Below are 24,569 nucleotides of genomic sequence, written 5' to 3'. Positions count from 1 at the left end.
CCGCGGCTTTCAGAGGCCGCGCTGCTTCCCTCGCGGGGGCTTCGTTTGTCCGCGTGCCGTTTTTCCCCTCGGGGCCGGGGGTCCGGCGGAGGGAGGGGTGGCACCTCGCTGGGGCACGGAGGCGGCGGCAGTGTCGGTGGTCGCTCTGCGGCTGAAACTCTCCGTGTTTGGACGGTGCTGAAAAGCCCCGGGGTTTTGTGTTGTAAGCGCGAACCTGGAAGYGCAGCGGTGCTAATCAGAGCGTCACCTCGGGTGGCTGCCTCAGCACGCTGCTCGGACCCGCTCGCGCGGAGTTTTAGTGGGCTCCCAAGGCTTCAAAGGGGAAACAGGCCTTTGGAGGTTGAAATTGTAACTTTAGAAATAATTGTAACAGGTAAACAGAAGAGCGTCTTGTCGTGATGGTACTAACTCTTCCGCTGTGGCATCTCTCGTTTAACTGCTATTTTAACATCCCTCTTGGTACGTTCAACATCTGGCACTTTGGCCATCTCCTTTCGGTGGTTTGAACCTTCAAGCGTTGATTTCTTGCTATCTTTGTGACTTTTTTTGCACCTCGGATTCTTCAAGGTTATAGCATGTTCAGAGATCTCTGCTAAATTTATCCTAAGCTTGCATTGATATCTGATTTTTTTWWAAAAAAAACTCCGTATTTCCTGGGTGAATCCTTTAGGATAACGTTCAGGTGTAGTCTAATTTGCTTGTCAGCTGCTAAGTTCTGGTGCTTGGAGCCAGTTTTGTTGTGGTAAGTGTGACTATTCTGCTTTTGTATCAAAATGTCTTTGCAGCTGAATGTTCTGCTAGGCTATATCTTGCATTTGTAGGGTTTTTGATTTCTTTCCTTCTCTTCCCCACCCTCCCTCTCCTGTGGCTATTTCATTTATAAAAAAAAAAATGTTGAGCTTCATGTTGCTGAATTTGAGACAAAATCTAAAGTATATAAAAGCTGGCTGATGACTGTGTAATGTTGAGAAACTTTGCACAGAAGACTAGTTCTCTCCCTCTTAAATTCATGTAAATTCCCAGTCTCTTGCTACAAAGAATTGCAATGAAACTAACAACATTAGGTTTTCATTTCCTTCTATATTATTAAGTATAGATTTGCTTAGTGCAGCAGCTCCTGTTAGGTGCGCAGTAACAACTAAACCACGTTATGATACTTTGTACAAAGGAAGATGCTCCATAGTCATGTGCCCCTTGCATTGACATTACTGTTTCATTAAAGCGTTGCCAGCGCTACCAGCTCCATTACTTAGACTTAAAATCTTGTACTACCCAAAAGTAATTATTTATCTTGTGGATCAGAGACTCTTCAATATGAAACATGCACTAATTAATGACCATCTTGGCAGAGGATGATCTTGCAAGTAGTCATTTCCAAACAGTTGTCTAAAACTGTCATCTTCTGAAATTCTTGTAAGACTCCTAGATCGCTGTCTAGAAGATGGTTATTCACATTAGGAACTGGCTTATATTAAAGATACTTTCCTTGGTTATCAACATAAGGCAAAGGAGCCTGTTCAGTGAACAGCAAATTTAAGTTTTGATTTGAAAGCACTAGAGCAAGTAATGGCTATTACTAGTAGCCTCCTGGACCATGGAAATAGATGAAGAACTTYTTACCTCCTGTTTGTCCATAGGCATCTTCTGTGTAAAACAGTGTCTTAAGTAACTGTGTAGACTGTCTTCGATAATTTTCTGTTATTTTGATGTCAAGAAAGCCAGTTTCTCTATGCAGAGGCATCAAGTGTGTGTGTCTTGTTCTCATTTCCTGCTAATTTAAGATGGGGAAAAAAGAATGCTGGCTTATGGGAGGCTTAGGAAAGTGAATGAACATCTAGTTTAAGACAAGCTGACATTTGGTCTGAAATACACTGCAATTTCCTCTTTAAAGAGACTCTCCTGGATTTTTTTGTGCTCCTGCATATGTGTCTTGTTGTGAAATAAGGATTGTAACTAAATGGTGATCGGGAAGATAACTAGGGCAGAGAGTTGAGACTTGGGCCTGCCTGCTTTCTCTTGCTCTTGATGTGCTATTTGCAGGCCCAGCTCCTCTTTTGGGACAGGCTTGCTGAGATAATGTCATCTGACTTGGGCACGTTCAGTGACAGCATAGCTGACAAATACAAAGCAAGTGGAGGAAAAAAAAATCTAAGCTTTTAGAAGGTGGAAACAGTATTTTATTTTCGCTTATACAGTGTTGAGAGACAAAGTGTACAGACCTGAAGCTAAGAACTTCTGAATGTAGTAAAAAACTCGGGATGCTGTGAGGTTAATGGGTGAGAATGAGTAAGCAATCAGTAAATTCCTCTCACCAGTTGAACTTGGCTATAAAGCATCTGAGGATGGCTGTGTCACTGGAAGAGTGGCCCTTTATTTGAGGGATAAATAATATTTATTTAAGTTGACCAGACCTGAAAAATTAAATGGACTGAAAGATTGTTTTTCCTATTAAAAAAAAAAAGAAAGAAAAGAAAAAAGAAAAAAGCTGTCAGATTTAGGGTACCACTTCCTCTAGTTTCATTTTGCTTATTAGGAATTAAATGCCACAAAGGAACATCTTGACCCATCTGAACAGCTGAAGCAGTTTCTGGTTTTCTGATCGAAGTGACAAAATTTAGTTTGCATTGTCATACTTTTATTGAATTACTGGGATATGTTGCTTGCCTGGGCTTCAAAAATATTGGTAAAAGTTAAGTTTGCTTTTTTATTATTGTATTATTTCTTGAAYCTACTAAATCTGAACAAAATAGGCTTTACTCAAGGACTTGAAGCAAGCCTAGACCTTCTGTGTGATTTCAAATGAATAATAAATGTAAGACTTTGAAGCACTGAGAGACCCTTTTTYTTTAGTGTTACATTTTAATGTTAAAATGGGAGATGTTCTTACAAAACATCGTAAGCCAATGTCTTCATTTTTATTTGGTTCATGAGTATCACTTCCAGAAAAGGTTTTACTTAATTTCTGGAAATCATTCCAACTTGAAACAAGTCTCTGAAGCTGACTTTGTCAGGTAATTCAGTACTTAAACATTTACAATCCAAACTACTGTGAATTGATGCACTAGTAAGATTTTGTTCTTTTTTCTCTGCTCTCTGCTCTCTATCCTTATTTCATAGTCTACCACGTTATCTGCTCTTTGGCTGATATGACTTGTATTTGTTTCTTTTTTACTGACATTCACATTTTGTCACTCTTAAGCTGTGTGCTTTACCTTGGGGTAAAGGCTGTTTAGAGGTTTTGCAGCTCTTGTAATTGCATCTCTTAATGTTAACTCCRTTCACTTTTAGCAAACTGCATTTGCCAGCTCTTTATTCAAAAGGCTCAGTTGCAGAGCTTGCATTCTTTACCAGTCCAGGCAGATTAAATTTGTTGAGTATGCAGTAATAAGCTCTGTTCAGTGGAAATCTCTAAACCTTTGTTGCTAATACCTCTAAAAGGTTTTCTTCTTTCATGTACATTTGATAAATCATGTAACGTTTGTATGTATTTCCTGAATATTATCTGACTGCATTTTTAGCTACTGTTTTAGGTCAATATGGCATGGAATGCTTCTGAGGAATTTTAAGTCATGCTGACTGCAGTTGTCGTGTTGTTTTAATAGTTTGAGTATCATTCTTTCAGAATCACAGTCATAAGGATTGTCTAGAAGATAGCTGCTTAGGCAATTCTGTAATTGAGTGCTGGCACACATGGAAACAAAATATCACAAAGCAGAGTCTAGCTCCATTTAGCTGTCTTTGATGTGTAGCATGAAATAGCTGAAGCCTGCTTTTCATATTTTGAGAGACAGTATTAATTTGCAAATCACTTAATTAGCCATACCTATGTTCTAGCTCACAAAATTAAACACTTGAAGGTTAGAATTTAAATCACATTGGCTTACCCATATGCATAGGGGAAGAACTAAAGCTATCCACGCAGTCTTAAATCTGATGTGTTCTAATCCTCAAACAAAAAGTGTCTGTGGATGAGAACCATTTTTTAATATTTACAGTTATGCAATTTTAAAGAAAGATATGTTAACCATAAACATATTACTGTGTTACTGAGATGCTAAGGTAGCAGTATCCTTCTATGGAGGCTTACTTAATAACAGGGATCCTTGAATGATAGTGTCATTTCTCCACTCACTATCATTCCAGACCAACCAGAGCAGTATTTCTGTTTCTGTTCTTACTTGATTTTCAGAACACCCATTAAATTATTTATTGAGACACAGATTTCTTCATTTAAAAATGAGCTGTAAAGCTGAAATCTGAGGGATGATGGGTATGGGTCTCTTGGAAGAAGAGAAAAGAGGTTTGCTTTTAGGATCGATGAAAGTGTTGCTGTTAGTTTGGATATCCGCAAGGCATGTGAAACTTGTGTGGAAATGGAAAATTTAAAACCCAGTCCAAATTCTTTATTTTGTGTTTATACGGGTTGGAAATCTGCAAAAGAAGATTTGCAAAAGGGATAAATAAAAAATGACCAGTGAGATTTACTGTTACAAGGTAATTTAGCTCAGTAAATTAAAATGACCAAACACTGTGATGTTGCAACATACATTGTGAATGAACTATTAAATGATAAATGAAATTCTGTATCAGTAAKTATAAAGTAATATGTTTGGGAGAATGTGCATGGAAATGAGGGAGCAACATTGCTAGCTACAGGTACCATGAAATATTTTTCTAAGCTCTTTCCTGAACTATAGTAGCAATTGAATTGGAGTGATTAGGACTGATAGTATTAAAAGAACAGGTCTATTTCCAGTTGCAGTCTAAAAGTTAGACAGTGTTAGGAATTACTGAAATGGAAGTAGCAAGGAAAACAAAAAGAATTTTATGCCTTTAAGTKAATCTGATGTTTCTGCATCTTGAAGAGTGTGTGCTCTTTTGGTTGCTTCAAAAAATATTAAAACTAGAAAAGCTTCACAAATGAGTGACAAGTGTGAAGTTATAGAATCATTTGTGTATTGGAAGAAGTTAAATTGAGGCTTTTCTTCTACGGAGAGTTGTGTGAGGGTACAATAGAATTGTATTTAGAACTGCAGGTAGGACTTGGGGAAGACAGAATGTTTCTTTATTACTTGGAAATCAAAGCATATCAATTCAGACATATTTTGTAAATTAAGGAGAAGGAATGCTTTTTCTATAKAGAACAGACCTGTATCAGTTCTTGCTGTAGGACAAGATGACAACGATGACAAAAGTATGCATCTGTTCAGAGCAAAATCCCAGTAAAGACATGTCAGCCCTTCTGTGGGGCTTTCTCTCCATAAACCAATGCTTACAGTCTTAGATTCAAAAAAAAGTAAGTGTAGATTGCTGGAAGTTGGGAAATGTTTTGTCACTGTTGTCTTTCTCTAATTTTATTTTGCTGTAAAATAGATACATCTTCAGTCTGATCTTCTACAATTGCTCTAACATTCACCTAAAATGAGTTAAAACATGTGCCTTTGTTCTGTTCCAGTTACTTAAGTAACAGTATGTTACGTAGGTCAAACACAAATAACTTAGTTTGGTACTTCCTCATTTCTGGCTGTGGCTGTGGAAATGGAGTATTGATGCGATTTTCTAGGTAGGCTTGAATATCAATTTTCTAGTGGGATGAGTTGATCTCAAGTTTATGAGGATCCATAAAACAGTCTGATATGGTACTGTCAGCTGGATTTTAGGTCTGAATACAAGATTTTGGTGTTCTTTTCAGCAGTAATCTTTAGCCTATGTCATGCAAACTGCCACCATCACCTGCTTGCTCCTTGGATAAGGAGGGAGGGGAGTCGGAACAAAATTTCTGGTATAGCTTATAGTGACTGACAGCAACTGCAAGYTGAGCAAGTTGGAAAACAGTGAGCCTGCTGCTAATATGCTCCCTTTTCCCTGGGGGGGGGGGGGAGAGGAGGAAGGTGAGGGTGCCATGTCTCAGCAGAGGTCAGTGAGTAGCCCACAAAAACTAAAACAATGTTTCTTCCCCAGGAAGAATTCTACTCTTTTGTTATGGATAGAGAAACTCTGGGTGAAATCTAGATGAAAAGGCTCAAAAGGTGGCTAGAATTTGCTGAGTTGTTTTAAATCCTTTTGTAAAAACATAGATGTCTACTGGCAGGGAACAGTGCAAGTTCTTAGGTATAGCATTTCTGCTTTACCAGTTGAGTTTGTTGAAATAGGCTTCTTAAAAACACTTTCTGGAAAGTCTTCCTACCTAAATGCTGCAAGAAAAGCTAGTGAGGTATTAATGTGACAAAGTGAAAATTATTGAAGCACTGTAGCTCTGTAGGATGTAGAGTTTTACCACTAGYTGATAAAATAGGTTCTTTCTTTTTTAATTTATTGTTATTATTTTGTCTAACTAACAATGTCTACTTCCAGTACTTGGTAAATTTACTGTTTGCAGATATCATTCTGTCTATAACTCAACTGTCTCCAGTCAGCTAAGTTTGTTGAAGCAGTYTTAGCATGAAAATTTTTTGATTCGTCAGTTCAGAAAGTGAAGTGTCAGGCAACTTAACTGATAGACTAGTCTGGTGCAGGAGCTTCTCAGGAAGAGTAGTGGTGAGATGAGGAAGAATGACCTTCTCAGCTGAGTATTGACGTAACTGGAAGACATGTGAAGAACACCTTAAATGGAGGGTAAGCTTGGTAATTAGAGAAGAGCAATCTTCAATTTTCCAGTGTGGTGTTTGTAAGAACTCAAGTAGGTGATTTGTGAAACCTTGGGCTGTTTCAAAGTTTTGAGGGGAAGCCTGTCTACTGTTCTGTATATGTAAACAAATAATGAAATTGGAGTACACTAGAGCTGATTAATGAAGGTTGAAGGCTTGGCTTTTTCTTTCACTGTAAAGGAAAACCATCACGGCAGCACTATACTAGACTGCCCTTGTTTTTATTCCCTGAAGCCCCCCACTCCAAGGGTAGGTGGCCCTTCAGCTACTTAAAAATGGGTCGTCATTATGCCAAGAATATGGCAGAGGATTAAAAATGAATAGCTTTTATTTTCAGTACTGCCAGACTCTAGTTTGCTTTGCCCTTATGTGCTGAACTGAAAATTGCATTGTATTTGTACTGMTTCACAAGAGGTTGCAGGTTTCTGCTCTGCTGTTTGTTAGAAAGGTGTGGTTACTAGATTTGTATGGTTTTAATCTACTACCGTGTGACTGTCAGTACCCTTTAAAAAACATTTTTATGTAGGTTTTAAGTATCCTAATTAATCTTCTTGGTACTTAAATTTTTATCTTCAGTATCTGCAACAATTACAGCTATCTGTTAGAATCAATGAAATAGCCTTATGTTGAAATCAATAGAATACAACTGCTTTGTTTAGCGCAGTCAGTGCTAGTGAAATTACTGCACTGGCATGTGTACTAACCCCCACTTTTTTTTTTTTTTTTTTTTTTTTTTTTTTTTTTACATCTAAGGGCTAGTTTCTAGCAACCTACGATTGTCATCTTTAAAAATACTTTGGTACCCTTGTTACTTTGGTATTGCTTTACTACTACTAAGCAGTTCTCTGAGTCTCTGGGTGAAAAAGAGGTTAATATTAAGTATGTAGGGGAGATGGATCTCCAACTACTCTGTTCTTWTTACGTTATTCTATTTTGAACATGTTTCTGATAGGCTGGGAGAGGCTCAAAAGGTGACTAACAATGCATCCTAGCACTGCAGTTCTCCATTCAGACCCATAGGATAACAAAAATGAGATCAAAAGGAGTTTCTCTACTGGCTATGCAAAGCAAGATTCCTGATTTGGAAGTAACATTTGTGTAACGGGTGGTACAGTTGGAATGTGCATACAGTGGGCTTGTTTTCCAAATGGCACTGCAGAAAGTTTGCATACATTTGAATTATTTTGTTTTGTATTATTTATAGTTTTGTTATTTTATTAAAGCATTCTAACTAGAAAAGCTTTGTCTGAAGCTAATTTCAAAGTTGTTCTTTATTCAGGTTTTACATCATAATTTTTGAGGCAAATACAGTTTTGTAGGAATGAGGGACTCAAAACCTTCAGAAAACATAAYTGTCAGCATTTACTGTATAAAGTGGCTTGCAATTATAAGACCATCAAATTACAATTGCTTGTGCAATACAAATTAAACAATCTTGTACATACAAATATGGTTGTCCTTACTGCGTAACAAAAGTTTATTTACTGCCATTGAGTGGATAGTTCTCCAAAGTTTTCTTTCTAACAGTGRTGTCTGACACTTATGTTTTGCTACCTGTTTGAACAGAAGTCTTCCCCACCTCCCACTTACAGAGCTAAGAATTCATTTGCACTTTAATATTGTGCCATAGAGTATGTTTTATCCTTTTTATGTACTAGAAACTGAGGCACAGTAGCTAGGACTGTCATATATCCATTAACCTCAATTCAGAAACTTTGCCAGCATTGCACAGGTACCCTTGTGGAAGGAAGAGCTCAGTTTTATTGAGCTGAGATCAGAGTTTTTGTTTCTGCAGTTGCTTGCTGGATTCACTGAAACCTAAAACTTCCGCAACCAACATACTATTCCCCTTCTCCACACCCACAACCCCCTCTTCAACCACAACAGTAGCCAAACAAACAAAAAAAACCCCCAAATGCCTAATTTTCATCTTGGACTACTATGATATTCTAGAATTAATTACTAGTGTTGGAGCCCTTGTACTTATTGTATGAGTTTCTGCTTTTTAAACTCAATGATTCATGGTGTTAGTAAATGGTTCCCTTCTCCATGGAGCAGTAAGTGAATGTGATCCATTTTATTGTTGGATTTCATATGCTTTGAGCTTAAAGTAGAGAAGTGTAGGCTCAGCTTCTAAATTCAGTCTGTCTAGCAGGAAGTGTGTTGTCTGATCAAGAATTAATGCCAGTCTGTAACTAACCCCATCTTTCCCTCTTTCCCTCGTTGCTCCTGCAAGTGTTGCAATTCATATCTTCCAGCCAAGTTTCCCTGTCATGTCTGTAGTATGTTAGCAAGCTCTTTGATATAACATAGCAGGATCAGTGTTTGTTCTCCTTTTTTATGTCAGTTAGAAAAATGAGATTTTTTTCTAGTTGATTTTTTTTTTGAAGTGACTGAATTGTGTTTATGCCAGACGAATGTCTGCCTGAGGCACACTCTTCCTTACAGAAGAAAAAGTAAGGAACCATCTTTAAAACAGACAGTGTTTGTGGTAACGTTAACTGTATGCCTCTAATGTTTTGGCAGACTCAGGATTGGAGAGGGTAAAGGAGAAGGCTGTAAGGTATAGTCAACTTGCTTCAGTCTACAGTTTGACTGCAATTCACTTGATTAATGTGGATTATTTTAAACTGTTAGTAATTTGTGTGTGTGTGTGTGTGTGTACAGGCCAGAAGCGAGCTCCTAAACGGGGAGAACAACAAGGATGGAATGACAACAGGGGAACAGAGATAAAACAAGACAAATCTGAATGGAGACCCTCTTTCAGGGAATATCGTTCCTATGAAATTGAAAGACAAGYGGAATTCACGGTAGAAAAGTATGTATAATCTAAGGAGCTGTAAGTGTGTCATAGAAGGTTTGCACAGAGGTGTGAAGGAAAAGACTTTGAACTTCTTGAATGCTTAGTAGCCAGGGGTGATTTGAGGCATGATTGTATTATTAGTGCATATATTTGGTGTGAAATTACTGAGGCAGTTTAGACCTGTCAGAGCTGTAACTTCAGCTTCCCTGCAAACTGATTTGCAGCTAGTTTTAGTTTTGTTGTATTTCTAACATTTAACAAAAGTGTTAATATCTGGAAACCTAACCCTTAGTCTGCAGGACAAATATTCTATTTTTGAATTCTAATATCTTCCAAGTTCTGCAGAACATGCAGATTTGAAGTAGAACAGATTTTACAGTTCAGACTCAAATTATACGTTTATCCTACATCTACCAGTTGAATAATGAGTGCATGTCCTTTTTGCTTTCTCTGTAGGTAACAGAATAATAACATCTGAACTCTTAATACTTAAGAGCATGGTTGTTTTTGCTTTTTGTCACAATAGTTGGTATTTTAAAATTCCAAGACCTTGTTAGCAGCTACATATAAATATGAGTTTGAATAGTGGATTTATTGCCTAATAAAGTCACCAAAGATATGACACTTCTTAGTGTTTTGTTGTTTTCTAATGTTTTCACGATTTTCAATGAACAGCAGAAGTTTCTATTCCTGTTGTATCTTTATGTTTGCCATTTCTAATGATACAACAAAAATCTGACTAGAAAACTTATTTTTAGACCAATTGAAAGGTTTGACCGTGAAAGGCCAATAAGAGGACGTGGTGGAGGAAGAGGTGGAATGCGAGGCAGAGGAAGAGGTGGTGGAATAAGTAGAAATTTTGATGGCTTTGACCAAAGAGGAAAACGGGAATTTGAAAGACAAAGTGGGAGTGATAAAACGTAAGTGTTCTCATGTGTTCGTTCATATGCAGTGTACAAGTAAACAGTACACTCAGCACTTTAGTATCTCTTAAGTATTTTGTCTCTTTCTTTTCAACCCTAGTGAGTTGTCGAAAAGTCAGTATTGGTTTTAGTTTGAGGCCCTAATGGAAGAAAAGCTCTTAAACTTAAAAAAACCCACTGTTTCTCTCTCTAGAGGAATAAGAGCAGACGAGAAAAAGAGTGGAAGTGGAGCTCGCAACTGGGGAACAGTTAAAGATGATATGAGGTACAATATATACTTGTGCCCACCATAGGTCATCATTTTCTGTGGAATGGGTATGGTTGTAATTTTGAAGTTTCGTGGGTATTTTAAGCTTTATTCCTTTTGTTGTGATTGAGCATAGTTTTAATCTTTTCTGTCTTTGCACTAGTGAGATGAAGTGTAGTCAAAAGCATGGTGATATTCCTTGAGTGAGGGCCAAAATTTTCCTGATTGGGACCAAGAAATCTTTTAACTGGAATAAAGTACAACCCTCTCCCCTCCCCTAAATATTTGTGCAAATGGTCTGAGGTGTTCACTGAGTTTTTTCCAATGCCAGTTAAGAACTGAACCTTGTTGGTGGATGTAAGATCCAGTCCCATTTTCCCCTCAAGTCTTATGTATAGTGTCTAAATTATAGATGGCAAAGCTGTAATGAAATTCAATGCAGTTCTAGAGATAATATTATCTGAGCATGCTACTGGAATACATTATAAATTGTATGAAGATCAGTGACAGAATTTGGAAGTTTATTAATAGTCATCTAGATTCTCTGCTCCCCTCCTMCCCTACACACTTAAAAATCTCAGTTCTGCATGTTTCTTACTGGCTTCTATTTGGGTTTGCAAAAACTCACTAGAAATCTGAGTTTTCTTCCATTCTTTGCACTTCAAAATATACTTTTGAAAGTTACTTTAAGTTACTTGTCCCAATATGTGACTAGATCAACTTTTCACCAGTTTGGATGAAGCTTCACTTTTTAAATGGAAGTTTTGTGTGCACAGAGAAAAGTTGAACCTTCCAGCTTCCAGCAAAGATCTTTGGCCGTATACGCATTCATTCACAAAATCATACTTAAAAATGTAATTTCCTGTTTATAACTTAGAAAAATGGCTTCAGGCAATTAAATATGGCAATATTTGTCAATGTATACTAGATTTCCTAAGATTTTTTTTTTTTAATCTAACCAGATTATCTCCTTTGTGGCTAATAATTTTGGGCTTTGATGTTCCAAGTCTTTCTGAAAGGTTGCACCAACTTTAATTTGTTACTAAAAGATTGGTRAGGTATTGTGCTTTTCAAAATGGGAATCAGCTATACAAATACAGTAACACAAAGTATCTGACCAACAGTACAAAACTTGTATAAACAAACTTTTTAGAGTGTCATGGAAGACCGTGCAAACTTCATAAAGTTCAAGAAAACTAAGATTACTTGTTTTGTCTCCCACCTAAAACTTTTAATTCAGTAGCATCAGCTTCATGGCTTGTATGTGTGAGATAGAAATGCCTTCTTGTGTAATGTGATGAATCTAATAGAAGTGACATTAATTGAGACTGTCTAAACAATTCTAAAAGCCTCTCTATTGTGCATTAATTGTGCTTAATAATGCACTAAAACTAGAAGATATTAAACTTATGAAGTTTATGCTTATCAGTGTAATGAAAATAAGTATACCATTGCTCTTATTTGACAGTGAACTAATGTCAGTGTTACAGAAAATATATTAAATTTAATATCAAGTATGTTTTTTTCTGTTTTAATAGCTGAAAATAAAATATACAAGACCAATGTGCTGTAATCAAGCATTGCCATTAGTTTTGTCATTAGTCCTTTTCTTGGAAGAAAAATGCATAGAAATAGAGTTTTCCTAATACTTCTAATTTTAAGTCACTCATCTAGTTATGTAATATATCAAATTCCTTGTTATAACTGCAGAATTTTATTTACCTCCTCCTCTTTGACTGCCTTCCCCTCCACCCCCTTCTCCCTCTGTTCAAGAAATTATGCCTGGAAAAAGTGATGTATTGATCTAAAAGTGTTTGGTTTTTGTTGTTGTTCCCCCCCCCCCAAACTGTGACCCATCAAGACTTSTTGTGTTTTTGTTTACTGTTTTAGTGAGATGGAACAGACTGCTCCAATGGAAGAAACTGCTGAAACAGCTGAGCAACTAGGGGCACCTGAAGGAGAACCTCTGAACAAGTATAGTCTGACTAAATTATTTTACTTTCTAAATTCAAAGAAAAAAAACTGTTACTGATATTCCTCACTTGTATTAGAAGGTACACTTCTTGAAATCAGAACTGGAAATTTTTGTAAGTGCAAATTTTTAAAAACAGAGAAGTTTTTTCTGTATTTTTGTATTACTCAACAAAAAAGTCCCTAATTYTAAACCATTTAAATGCTGCCATAACAGAAACTTTCAAAGTGTTGGTAGTCTTTATGTACAGAAAGTCTAGCTTAATTTGAATAACTGCAAATTGCATTTGATTGATCAGTGATGCTTATGCTTCTAAGGTTGTTTGACTACTGGGGGCTTACATATTGTCAGTTACCTGTTTAATTTGGGTAACTTGTAAAAAAAACTGCCCTGGTTTTCTTAAGATACTCTTTAAGAAAAGGGTATTCAAGATACCTGTGTAATCATAAAAATACACTTATACACTAATGTAAATTCTCAAGGCAGTAATTGATGAATTACCAATACCATTCAAATGTTTGTCATTCATGAAAGTACTCTRTAGAGCCTAAAGGTTTACTGTGAGCCTTAAAATTATGGGAAATTAAAGAGAAATTTGCCCTTCCTCTTCTGGCATTCATTGTTCAGATGAGATAATTTACTTCAGATGAAATAAACATTTTGCCTTAAGAAAAAAAACTAGAGTGTTTTGAGTAATAGACTTTAAAAAACAAGTTAGTTGCTTACAGTGAATGTCCCTTAAACAGCGAAAGGGGCTGGAATCTGTCAGTTTTCTCTTTTGTTGTTCCAGAGACTCATCCCCTCCCTAACGTGCAGCTATATTTGATGGTTGCATTGATTCATTTTTTTTAACTCAAAAGTTATAGTGCCGACTAGCATATAAAACCTGTTTTATGCTCAAACTGTAAAACTTCCTTAGTGATTGAGTCGATCCAGCTTTGACTTTTTTATTTAAGACTACTATTATTAACTTACAGCTGAAAGTTACTATATGTGGCGGGGGGAGGAGGGGGAGAGGGTGGAATCTATCTCTGGAATTGAATGAAGTTCACTGCATTTCCAGAAAACTGTTCCTAGTTTAGCTTAAATCGGATGGGTAGTGTAGATGATCTCTCAAAATTCCACTGTACTGACTAACTTAGGTAAATATTAAAATGGCTATTCATTTTTTTAAAAAAACTTATGATGCCATTACTCTTTTCAGAGGCTTGTATCAGTTTTCACTTCCTGCTAGCTGAAATCATAGCCAGAAATTCAARCTCTTTGTAAATGTATCCTGACATCAGTTACATGTGGAACATAGGCTATGAAAAGTATACTTAGTAGCAAAACCATCTCAATCTGCARGTTGACTTTAATTCTTTTCACTTTCTCAAAGGTTACTTAGTGTTTTGTCAGACTGTGAGCTGTCCCCAATGGGTTTATTCTTTTTCGTCTCTTATTAAGAAGCTTAGCGTAGTCCACAGAAATCTGTAGGATTCGAAAATGCAAGTAGCCTACATGTACAAATTTGCGTAGTGTTTCAGTGCTGTAAGTATCCTGAAGAATCTTAGATCTGTATACAAAACAAGTGCAAATATTTTACACACACACACACATATACACACACACACACACACACACACACACACACACCTCTTTGCAGTTACTCATGAGATTAATATCAGCTTGATGACTTTATTTTAAAGAGAGAACATTGTGCTAAGTAGTGCCTATATAATTAGGGATGGCTGTATGGAATACTCTGTAACAAGAAGGAACTAATTCTTTAGAACTCTCTTAATGCTTAAAGGCAGAAACTGATGGAATATGGTTTCCAGGCTTGATGTGCTTTAGAGTTAATTTTAAGGTCTTATCCATTTAGGTTGCACCTGCTCTCCAGACTTGCTGTCTTCTGGCAGGTGGCGTATGTGACAAAAGTTTCTAGCTGGGTTACTTTCTGTTCTCTGTACAGCCTCAAGATTTTGTGGGTTTTCTTGCTTCAAGCTACTGCCAGAATTGTTCTCATTTTGACTCTTCTTAAGTGCAGCAATTTTGAGGAATCTTTCTCCCCTACTGCTTAGTTGCAGTTATGTGCTTGTACTGAAATAAGAGAAGAAACTACCCCTCCCCCCCCTTTTTTTCCTCCCTAGTATAACTGTTTGTTTCTAAAAAGGAAAGAAACACCTGGAAAATGGAAATAATCTCTCTGACTGTGTGGAAGTACTGTACAGTTTTCTGGTGTTGTACTGATGCTTCAATGCAACTCCACAAAGATGTTTTCAAAYTTCTGTAAACTACTGGCTGTTACCTTTAGGACTGTGTCTACACTGCTGTTGACCTTCCATTGCAAAATGTTGCTGGACAATGGTTTCTTTATAGTTACATAACTTAGTAATAATTTCCAAGGTCTTCAGATTCTATTGACTCTTCAATAGCATCTCTTTCTGCTATTTGTAGCATGCCAAACTGCATGCCTTTCTTCTGCAAATAATAAGTATAAAATAATGTTAGTTCAGTTGKCCTCACAGCTGCTTGAGCTTCTGTTGGAATTGTCTTCACAGCCCAAGCAATCTAATAAATTTAGTTGCCTGGTATTTCAAACAAATAGATTTTTGACTCTTCCTCACCACTAGTATGACACAATCTAATCAATTTCTTATCAAAGGTGTTCRGAGAGTTAGTATTTATTCTGTGGTGGCACAGGATTCTTGATGACAGGAGCTTGCTTCTTTTTGGTGGTCTSTGTATTCTTCAGATCATTTGATCATTAAGATTTTCAAAATCTGTCTTCAAGTTTACTGGCCTATTTACCCATCTTATTGAAAGTGCCTTATTAAAAGTGATATAAAGCTATTACTAAACTAGATGAAATCTTTAAGTATTTGGCTCACTGTGTTTCTTCAGTAGTTAACTTGTACTGTTGTAGCTCGATCTTATCTTACCTTGTGTAACTTCAGTGTTGCTTAAACTGGTGGTTGTAATGCACTAAAAGCCATGGATTCTGTAAATGATGTTTAATGGGAAAAATTCATGCAAATTGTTTTTCAGTTTTCATCAAGAAAGCATTATGCAGTGAAGTAATGGAAAAACTGATCAGGAAAAAAGCCAGAGAATCGGTACTTCTAATGTTATGAACCTAATTAGCTGGGCAGCTGAACTGAATGCCATTCTTTTGGTACTCATTTTTGTATATTACTCTGTTCATGGACGAAAGACGTGCATAGTAAACAATGCATARTTTAAAGATTATAGTCATTCATTAAAAGTAGTGAAGCAGTAGAAATCATTATTAAAAGCTCCCAGTTTGGTATTTTGATATATATTTGCACTGTGAATACAGTTTCCTCATGTTTAGAGGCCACACTGATGTATTTGGCACAATTTTGTAAACACGATTGTTGGTTTGCCAAGGAACTCATCAACTTAATGAAACTGCACAACAAGTAGTTACTAAAAATTAATAGGGCAAGAGGATGGAAGGTAATGCACAGAGTGCACTTCTAGACCTAAAAGAACTAGCTACAATTGGAGCTCTTGCCAAAATATGGTACACAGGTTCCTTCTGCTTTATCTTGTTGTGGGAGATGTTTTCCCCTTGGATTCTCAGTGTTCAAAAACAAATTTCTTCTGCTAATAACCTAGCAGTTGAAACCATCTTTTCAAGTAAAGATAAAATTGTACTTTCAAGTTGAGAAACCAAAAATTTCCTTTGTAGGCACTTCTACACTTCCTTTATAACAGGAAGGATTGGTTTTGGTATGTTTATATTTGTTTTAAACAACACTTGTGATTGCTGTCTAGCAGAATGTCCTCTTGTCCTGTGATTACAGGCAATTAGGTATGAAAGAGGCCTTGCCAACCCGAGGCAGGACCAACTGTAATTATACTGCTCTTAATACCTGTCTGACTGCTTAATAACTGTTCTGTAAAGATGATTTTCAGTGTCCCTGGATATACTTCCAGTGTTTCTTGATCCTTTAGCATTGGAAGCTACTGTAGTGATGGTTTTACCCTCTCCCAAATCTTATTTTAATCAGTACAGATATGCGATTTTTTTTTCATTTTAATATTAAGTATTTTTCCCCCTCARCTCCTCTTCAAAAGCTTTCCTTACAGGTCGTGTATTTTAGACCTCGTATCTATCTTGTTATTCTCATCTGAACTCTCTRTCTGTTTCCACTGGCTGGAATACATGACTCAGCTGACACATTGTGGCATAATCCTTCCACTCTACTAAGCAATGTATTTCAAACAAACTCCTGTTGATGTATGTCCTTATAATGTTACGTTGTTTCAAAAAGGGCAAATACTGTTGATTTTAAAGTTTAGCTTGAGTTACCTGCAATAATGTTTTAGGGAGCACATGGAGGGATTACTTCAGAACTTTTACCTTGCTTATGGTTCTTCATTTTGTGTTTGGGCAGCTGATAGTTTTGCCTGAGTATTCTTGCTTGTCTTTGGGACTTGCATCCTATTTTTATTATTTTTTTATTATTATTATTTATTTTTAACAACTTATTAACTCTTAAATTAACTCTTAGYAACTTAAACTTAACTCTTTAGGATCTCATAACAGTCAGTACCTTTGTGTTCTTCAAAACATGCCATATTGCCCTTTTCTTTCCTGAATTTTGTACCATAGAAAATGTAGTGRATGTTACTTTTTACACTGCAAATGTTGAATAAAGATGGCCTTAAAGCTTCACACAAATACACTTTTTTTTTTCTTTTGTAATTTAAAAGATTAAGGTTACTTCCCGTGTCTGTTTTGCAGTTAGTTTCGTATCTTCCTACAGGTCTCATCAACATCTGAAACAGACTCCGTAACTTGTTGAGAATTTCATGGGAGGCAAGGTCAAGAGACTTCCCTGAAGTTCAGATATCTGAATTACTGTTTCTCTCTTGTCAGAGTGGCTGTTGCTTTGTTTTCAGGAAGAAGTCAGCCTGATTTGATAAAAGCTTTTTTTTTTTTTTTTTTTAAGGGTGCTTTTTCTGGATACTTGCAAATAGTTTTGTTTTTTCTAATAAATATTCTCAGAATTGAAGCTTCAGATAGTTGACCTAAAACTATCTGATTTCTTCCTCATCAGGATGACAAATGGAAGTGTTTGGGTTGTAAGCATTTCTTAATGCTTTTGCATGCAGAACAGGATCTGTTGGTCTTTTTCTAGAAGTAGTTGCATCTTTCATCAGTATCCTTTTCATTTAACTCAGTAAATGAGTTAACCTTTTGCCTGACAATCCTTCTAATAATGTAGGGTTAGATCTTCTTAGTCAGTTTGGAATTACAAACTGTTTACCTGTCATCTTCATTTTCAGTGTTTTACAACCGAAACTTTCTAAATAACTGGGTATGAAGGTATATTAGAGGGTCAGCATATAGTACAGGGCTTGCATATTTTTGACTTGTGTATTTTTTTGAAGTTTGTTCAAAACTGTATTCTGAATTAAAACAAGCTCTTTTACTGTTCAGTTCAAATTTGTGCTTTTACCTGTTATATACTGGGTGCTTTGGAAAAATGATATAATGTTGACTGATAAGTAAAAAGATAATTCTGTACAAGATCAGATAGAGTGTAAGTCTATTCTTACAGAGACTGATTCTAAACGTGCAGAGCATTTCCAGCAAATTAGTGTTCTGCTAGGATACTCATACAACTTCAAAGTCAAAATGCACAGTTCACTGATTGTTACTTGTCTCTACATCTTTCCACGATGAAAACTAATTTCCAAACTTGCATCTAATCAACTGTGTATTTACACTGGAAAATTCTACTCTTAGTCTTCAAGATTTGGTAGAAGATGACCTGAACTCTGATCTTACTAGGGAAATAAACTGAGGAAAAACAGTGCTAGTGAAATATTTAGCCATCTTTGACTATTGTTGCCATGCATAATAGTTTAGGGGGAGAAGGGGAGGAGGGAGAAATAGTTGGGACTAATTACTACAAGGCTTCCTGTACTTCATGGCATCTGATTTTGTTTGGAACAAGAAACAAGTGTCATGATGAACTGAGCTGTGCTCTCTTCATCTGACCCTGTTTGGTAGGTAATAAATTTCTGCTAATATCCTTAAAAAAAGTACACCTGTAGCTGCTGGTCCTGGGCAAAATAGTGATGGCTAGCATCCRAAAAATGGCAGGATGAATAGTCAAGCAGTGATGAGTAGAGAAGGTGAAAGATTTTTAATCTCATTCCATGTATCTCTGAACACAGACATGCAGCCTTGGGCATATAGTCTCTATTCTTTAGTTCAGAGATAAACAAGGCAGACTCTGACATGCTCCTTGTGTTTTCCTAGATCRTATCAGCATTATTACACCTTTGTGTGATAAATGTGAACTTGAACAAGAGTTATTCTATTTATTTTTGGCAGGTGATAAATTCTATCTCCTTGCACTCTGCTGCATCTGACAACAGACATGTAAAAAAAATCTTGTGGAATTCGGAAAAGACATATTAATAACAATCTAGAAGTTTCCAAATATGGTTGGCTCTTTTTAGAGGCCCAGAAGCTGTGCTAAAGCGTGACTCCATCTCATATTGTCATTCTGCAATCAATAAAACCTTGCAATTAGGGTGTTTTAACCTGCTTGAGATTATATATATATGTGGGTGTTTTTTATAACTATGGCTGTATTGCTRGGAGCAGACTCACTGATGAAACAGTAGAGTTGAGAATATACCAGGTCAAAAGACAGACTGACAAGAATCCAGAGTGCTTGAACTTACAGTGTGATATCATTTCTTTAGAGACTAGCGTTCTTTTTCTTCTGGGCATGTTGCAAGCTAATGGTTTTTACTTTACAACTATAAACCTTTAGAGTTGCTGAAGGGGAGCCAATGGAAGAAGTAGTTCAAGAAATGACCTTAGATGAGTGGAAAACTCTTCAGCAACAGAGTCGACCAAAGCCTGAATTCAACATCCGGAAGCCAGAATCCACTGTTCCTTCCAAAGCAGTGGTGATACACAAGTCAAAATATAGTGATGATGTAAGCATTGCCTCAGAAATTCTGTAAGCTCTGCTTTATGCCCAGGGTTAGGAAACTGTTTCTATTCTTTTTCTAAGAGATTTAGTATAATCTAAGCAGACTAGAAATCCATATTCAAGCTTTGTTACTGTAATCATATATGTGCTCTTAAACCTGCCTTAAACTTATTACCTATTCATTTTCTTCTCTTTAATCATCAGCCCTATTTTATGTGATGCAAATATGTAACGTATCAAACAATACTTATCTCAAATTATTCTACCTTATAGTTCAGATTTAGCAAAATCTGTGTCTTTGCTGCTGCTACCTGTGTAGATCTCTGGTAACATCACTAGAGAARCTTGGTTTGCTGAATACTTCTCGTATCCTAACTTTGAATCGTGTTTTAATACTTACCAGTATACACTTGCATGTATATACTGAAAATTCTGATTTTGGCATCTGTTAGTCCGGATGCTAAGTGTCCTATTTCTCATCTCTGTTGGATCCTAGCTTTCATTGTGTACTTAGAATATGTGATTTTTTTTTTTTTTTTTTTTTTTTTTTTTTTTTTTTGGGTCCTGCTTCTTAGAAGTAACTCTGGAGAGCTTGTTCGTAGTCATGTGCTTTTTTCCTCCCTCTCCCAAACTTTTTTTCCACTATTTTGCTGGTTCTGACATTTCAGGGAAGAATTGTAGGTTATTGATATGATTGGGAGGTGCTGRGGAGAAGGAGGAGGATTCATTCATAGATTATTGCTTACTTAGATTTTAAATTTTGAAGGTTGTACAAGTATTTGTGTATAGTCATAGCCTAGCATGATGGAGTTGTGATCCTTAGTTAAGGCCTATGTGCATGTGTGCAATATATATGTTATCCTTTGTGTAGTTTTAATACTAACTTCCAAACTTACAGCTTTTCATAATAAGTCTTAATCAGTTTTGATCATTGAACAATTCCAGGACAGACTCTAATACTGAAGTTGCCAGTGTCCTTCTTAGCACAGTGACAATTACCATCATTGCCACCTCCTTTTCCCCCAACAAGAAAAGAAAAAAGAATCATAATTAGCTTTCACAGACTCTGAAGAGTATAAGCAAGTGTCTGAAGAATGCATGCAAGCTTATTATTTTTGCTCCTAAACTTTCTTAGCTGGCAGTATCAAGGGACCTTATGGAAATGAACTTAGAGCAGCAGGTACAGGAACTGCATAATGTGATGAGTTGGATCACTGTTTTAAACATTGTATAAATTGATAATAACTCATCATCAAATAATTCACCAGTGCATGGATGAGCTTACATATATATTGGCATATTACCTCAATACAATGTTGAGAAATAGTCTTACATCCACTAGTTCCTGTGGACATCCAGATTTAAAACAGTAATAATCTCATAGCTGCAGACAAATAGAGTAATAGCTCAKTTAGTAGCTAAATGTAGCTACTATGCTCTAATATGGCTTTCTAACCATTACTTCAAGATAGTTGTAGGAGTAAGAAGCTTAAGCCAGATTCTCTAATCCCTTAGGAAACCTGTAGATCGTATTGCTGAAAACTTCTTTATTATGGAGCTGATATAGAAGATTTTGTCCTCATGACTATTTGAACTAACAAAGAAGTAGCCGAAGTGTCTGGGAAACTGTGATTGTCTTGCTTCTGTTCACACGCTGTGTGAGTTAAGGTTTATTTCCTATTATGGGTGTCATCTTGACTAATCCACTGCTTAGTTTGCAGCTTAAGTGTGAGTGCATTGGGGAGGGAGAAAGTTTGTATGTGGAAGTTCTAGACTCTAACCAGATGCTCTTTTTAGTTGCAAAAAGACGACTTTGAAGATGATTCTCACGTCTTTCGAAGAGCAGTGAATGACATAACGTCTCAGCTGGATATTAATTTTGGGAGTCTCCCTCGCCCTGGCCGTGGATCAAGAGGAGCACGAGGTGGTCGTGGTCGTGGCAGACGAGTTGAGGAGACAGGGCCTCGACCAGAAGTAGGGATTTTTTTTGGGGGGGGCGGATTTTTTGCTGCTTTTACTTTCTACAAGATCTCATTAATGACAGCAGAATTGTTTCTAATTCCTACCTCACAGTATGTTAGCCTGGCTATTTTGAGTTCCTGACCCATATGGGGTTACTTAATTTTAAGTTCCAGTTCAGCTTAAATAACTAACACATAACTTTCAAAGGTCAGATTACTATTTACTGTAACTGTAACTAGAGGAAGGGATGCAATGAAGAGTTGTTTCAGCAATGAGTTCTGATATAAATGGGGAAGTAATTAAAATGACTAAAAGCTTGTATGTTGTACAAGAAATATTGTTTACATCCTGATAGAACTTTAACTGAAAGAGAAACTGGTAAATCTGGGACCCAATAGAGGAAGATACAGGAGGTTACAAGCTGAAGTCTCTATTAGACTGATTCCATGAAAATAATTCAACTAAAAAAAACAAAAACAAACAACAACAACAACAACAACAAAAAAAAAACTTCCACTGCCTTTCCTCTTAATGAACAAGGTCTGAATGTGTTTGACAGTTTAAAAATGACGTCTTTCTCTTCACAATAATGCAAGGTCTCAGTTTACTTTTATCTGAGTAAAATACTTCCTTTAATTAAGTTTTGGAACTTGAAGAATGTGACTTGATGCAGATTGCTTCATCTGAATGAAAGAGGCTCTTTCAAGGTATCAGAGCATAGATTTTAAAACTGCAATCCAAATGTGTGCAGCAGCCTTAGAATGTAAAAAGCTAATAATGCGCACTGCTAAACCAGGTTTATGGGTGGAAAGCTGACTGGCTTTACTTTTTTTCACTTTAGTGTTGCAGATCATCTGGTCCTGCCCAGGCAAGATACTAGCATTATAAACATGTTCATGCCATAACAATAATGATAGTCATAACTTCAGAGATAAATGTTTAGTATTTCTGTGAAAGTGAGTCTATTAATCTGTAGTTTGGATGACTAGAGGAATGGAACATTTTCAGGGTAAAAAGAAAAAAAAAAGCTGTCAGATGCTGCTTTTGAAATGAACACAATTTTTATAAACCTTCCTTTCTGACTTCACAGGTGCAGACTGTTGCTCCAAATCCTGATGATCCTGAGGATTTTCCTGCTTTAGCTTGAAGGAACTATTGTGAATGACAGTATCTAAAAGTAGCTTTGGCATAGCTGTGAAGAGACCAATTTTATGTTGCTGTGGGAAAAGAAAGTCTGAGTCTACATGGAAAGCTGATTTGTTTTTTTCTTTTTGATGTGAAATGATTGCACCCTTGTGCTATTGGAAAGGGATTCTGGAGATACCAGTGGACTGGGATTCTGTCACAGCTTCCTGTGTCTGCCTCCATTTACGGAAACTGTGTGAAGGCATATGGTACTTTACTACAAGGACTCAAGTGACATTCAAGAGTACAGTGTTTAAAATATGTGTATAGCAATTACATCAAGTTTTCCAGACAGCACAGTGAAATGTAAGCTGTACAACATGGTCTGCAATTGGGACTCTGGTGATTCACTGTAGTCATCTGAAAGCTGCTTTCCTATTTCTTTAAGTGAGGTGTACCTTTGCATATCTTACATAGTTACGAGTTGCAATTCTTTGGAGGCTGGCAAATAAAGGAAAATGCTCATTGGTTTGGGTTTGAGGTGTTATTTTCAGAAGTCAGAGTAGCAGACTGAAGCTTTTGCTGTTTGACAGTAGTCCAAAGAACGTAAACAGCAAATGTTACTCACCCAAAACAGTGATCATCTCTCTAGATAGGAGTGATCTTAAAATTAAGACAGCACAGACACTTTTAACTGATAGCTGACTATCACAAGCCTTGCTTCAGTAACAAGCTGTAATCTACAACTAATCTGAAGATGTTGAAGGTGAAATGAAATAATGATTTTGATCTAAAGACAGAACCAAACTGTTAAGGAAACTTTCTATTTTTAGCAGGAGCAACTACATGCTAAAACCTCTTGCTTTACCAAGAAGTTTGTGTAACATTGAGGATGAAATGGGATGGTCCTGTCCTTTCAGCTTTAACATGATTTAATTTGAGTCAGACACCGTAACTCTTTCTCTATCAAAGAGTATTCAGAGCCGTTCTCAGGGATCTGAGAGAAATGAGTGAATTGTACCAGAAATGATGAGAGAAAGAAATGAGAGAACTACGCTGGACGTACTGGAAAAGACTATCAGCCACAAAGGAGTCTTCAAATTCTTGCTCAACTTGGACGCTGATTTACTGGGAAAGCAGGATGAATACAGACTTTTTTCTTTTTCRGTTCTCTGCCTCATTTTGTTTTATACCATTTCTTAATCTCCTTTGAGACTAAATGGCAGATGAGGCTTGTGGTGGGGGAAACCTGTTACTTTGCTTTGGAGTAACCTCTAGTAAGAGTGAGACGTGTTTAGAAACTTAAAGAAACTCTTATCTCGGTGGTAAGGCTTTRTGCAATTAGGATATAATCCTAGGAAAACCACTGTTTTTTTTTCTTTCTTTTTTCTTTTTTTAATATGATACATACGATGTTCGCCCAAACTTATGTTTGCCCAAATGGTACTTCTTGTATTGTTAAATTCTGCTGTGTGACAGTTTGCTGTAACATAAGATTCTAAATTCCCAAAGGAGGTCATCCTAATGGCATAGTGGTAATCTGATAAACTGTAGTAGAAAGGACATGCATAATTAACTGAAAGCACTGGTGTTATGGGAACCAATGCTGTCGTTTYTTGCATTATGGAGCTGGATGAAATAATGTAAAGGACTATTTCATCTTGTAGGAGCAAGCTACTATTTGAAATCATTGCAATTTGAGATTTGTCTGCTGTTGTACTATTTTTAAAAGTATCTGTTTCTCCCCAAAAGGGAATTTTCATGATTATGAAATATAAGTAATCCCCCTATGGAGCTCTTGGAGCTTTTTGCTTGTTCTTACCCTCCATGTCCTCTGTTTCCCAAGAGGCAGGACAGAACAAGTCTGACTTTTTTTTCTTTTTTCTTTTTTTTTCCTTTTTTTYCCCTCCTCATTTCTC

General features: G+C 36.6%; 1 protein-coding gene across 1 annotated transcript in view; it reads left to right on the top strand.

Moving 5' to 3' along the window:
• Positions 1–23,178, top strand: part of HABP4 (hyaluronan binding protein 4) — a 23,702-nt gene extending 524 nt beyond the window's left edge. The window contains exons 2-7 of the mRNA XM_085312792.1: positions 9,310–9,465; positions 10,209–10,370; positions 12,511–12,594; positions 19,399–19,567; positions 21,361–21,537; positions 22,616–23,178. Coding sequence (XP_085168918.1) covers positions 9,310–9,465; positions 10,209–10,370; positions 12,511–12,594; positions 19,399–19,567; positions 21,361–21,537; positions 22,616–22,672 — 805 coding nt within the window. The 3' untranslated portion in view covers positions 22,673–23,178. The remainder of the gene's footprint in view (positions 1–9,309; positions 9,466–10,208; positions 10,371–12,510; positions 12,595–19,398; positions 19,568–21,360; positions 21,538–22,615) is intronic.
• Positions 23,179–24,569: the final 1,391 nt, after the last annotated feature.

The sequence above is a fragment of the Rhea americana genome, unplaced genomic scaffold (genome assembly GCF_003343005.1).
Source record: "Rhea americana isolate MKP2758 unplaced genomic scaffold, rheAme1 scaffold_11, whole genome shotgun sequence".
Classification (NCBI taxonomy): Eukaryota; Metazoa; Chordata; class Aves; order Rheiformes; family Rheidae; genus Rhea; species Rhea americana.
This window is presented reverse-complemented; position numbering and strand designations above follow the sequence as displayed.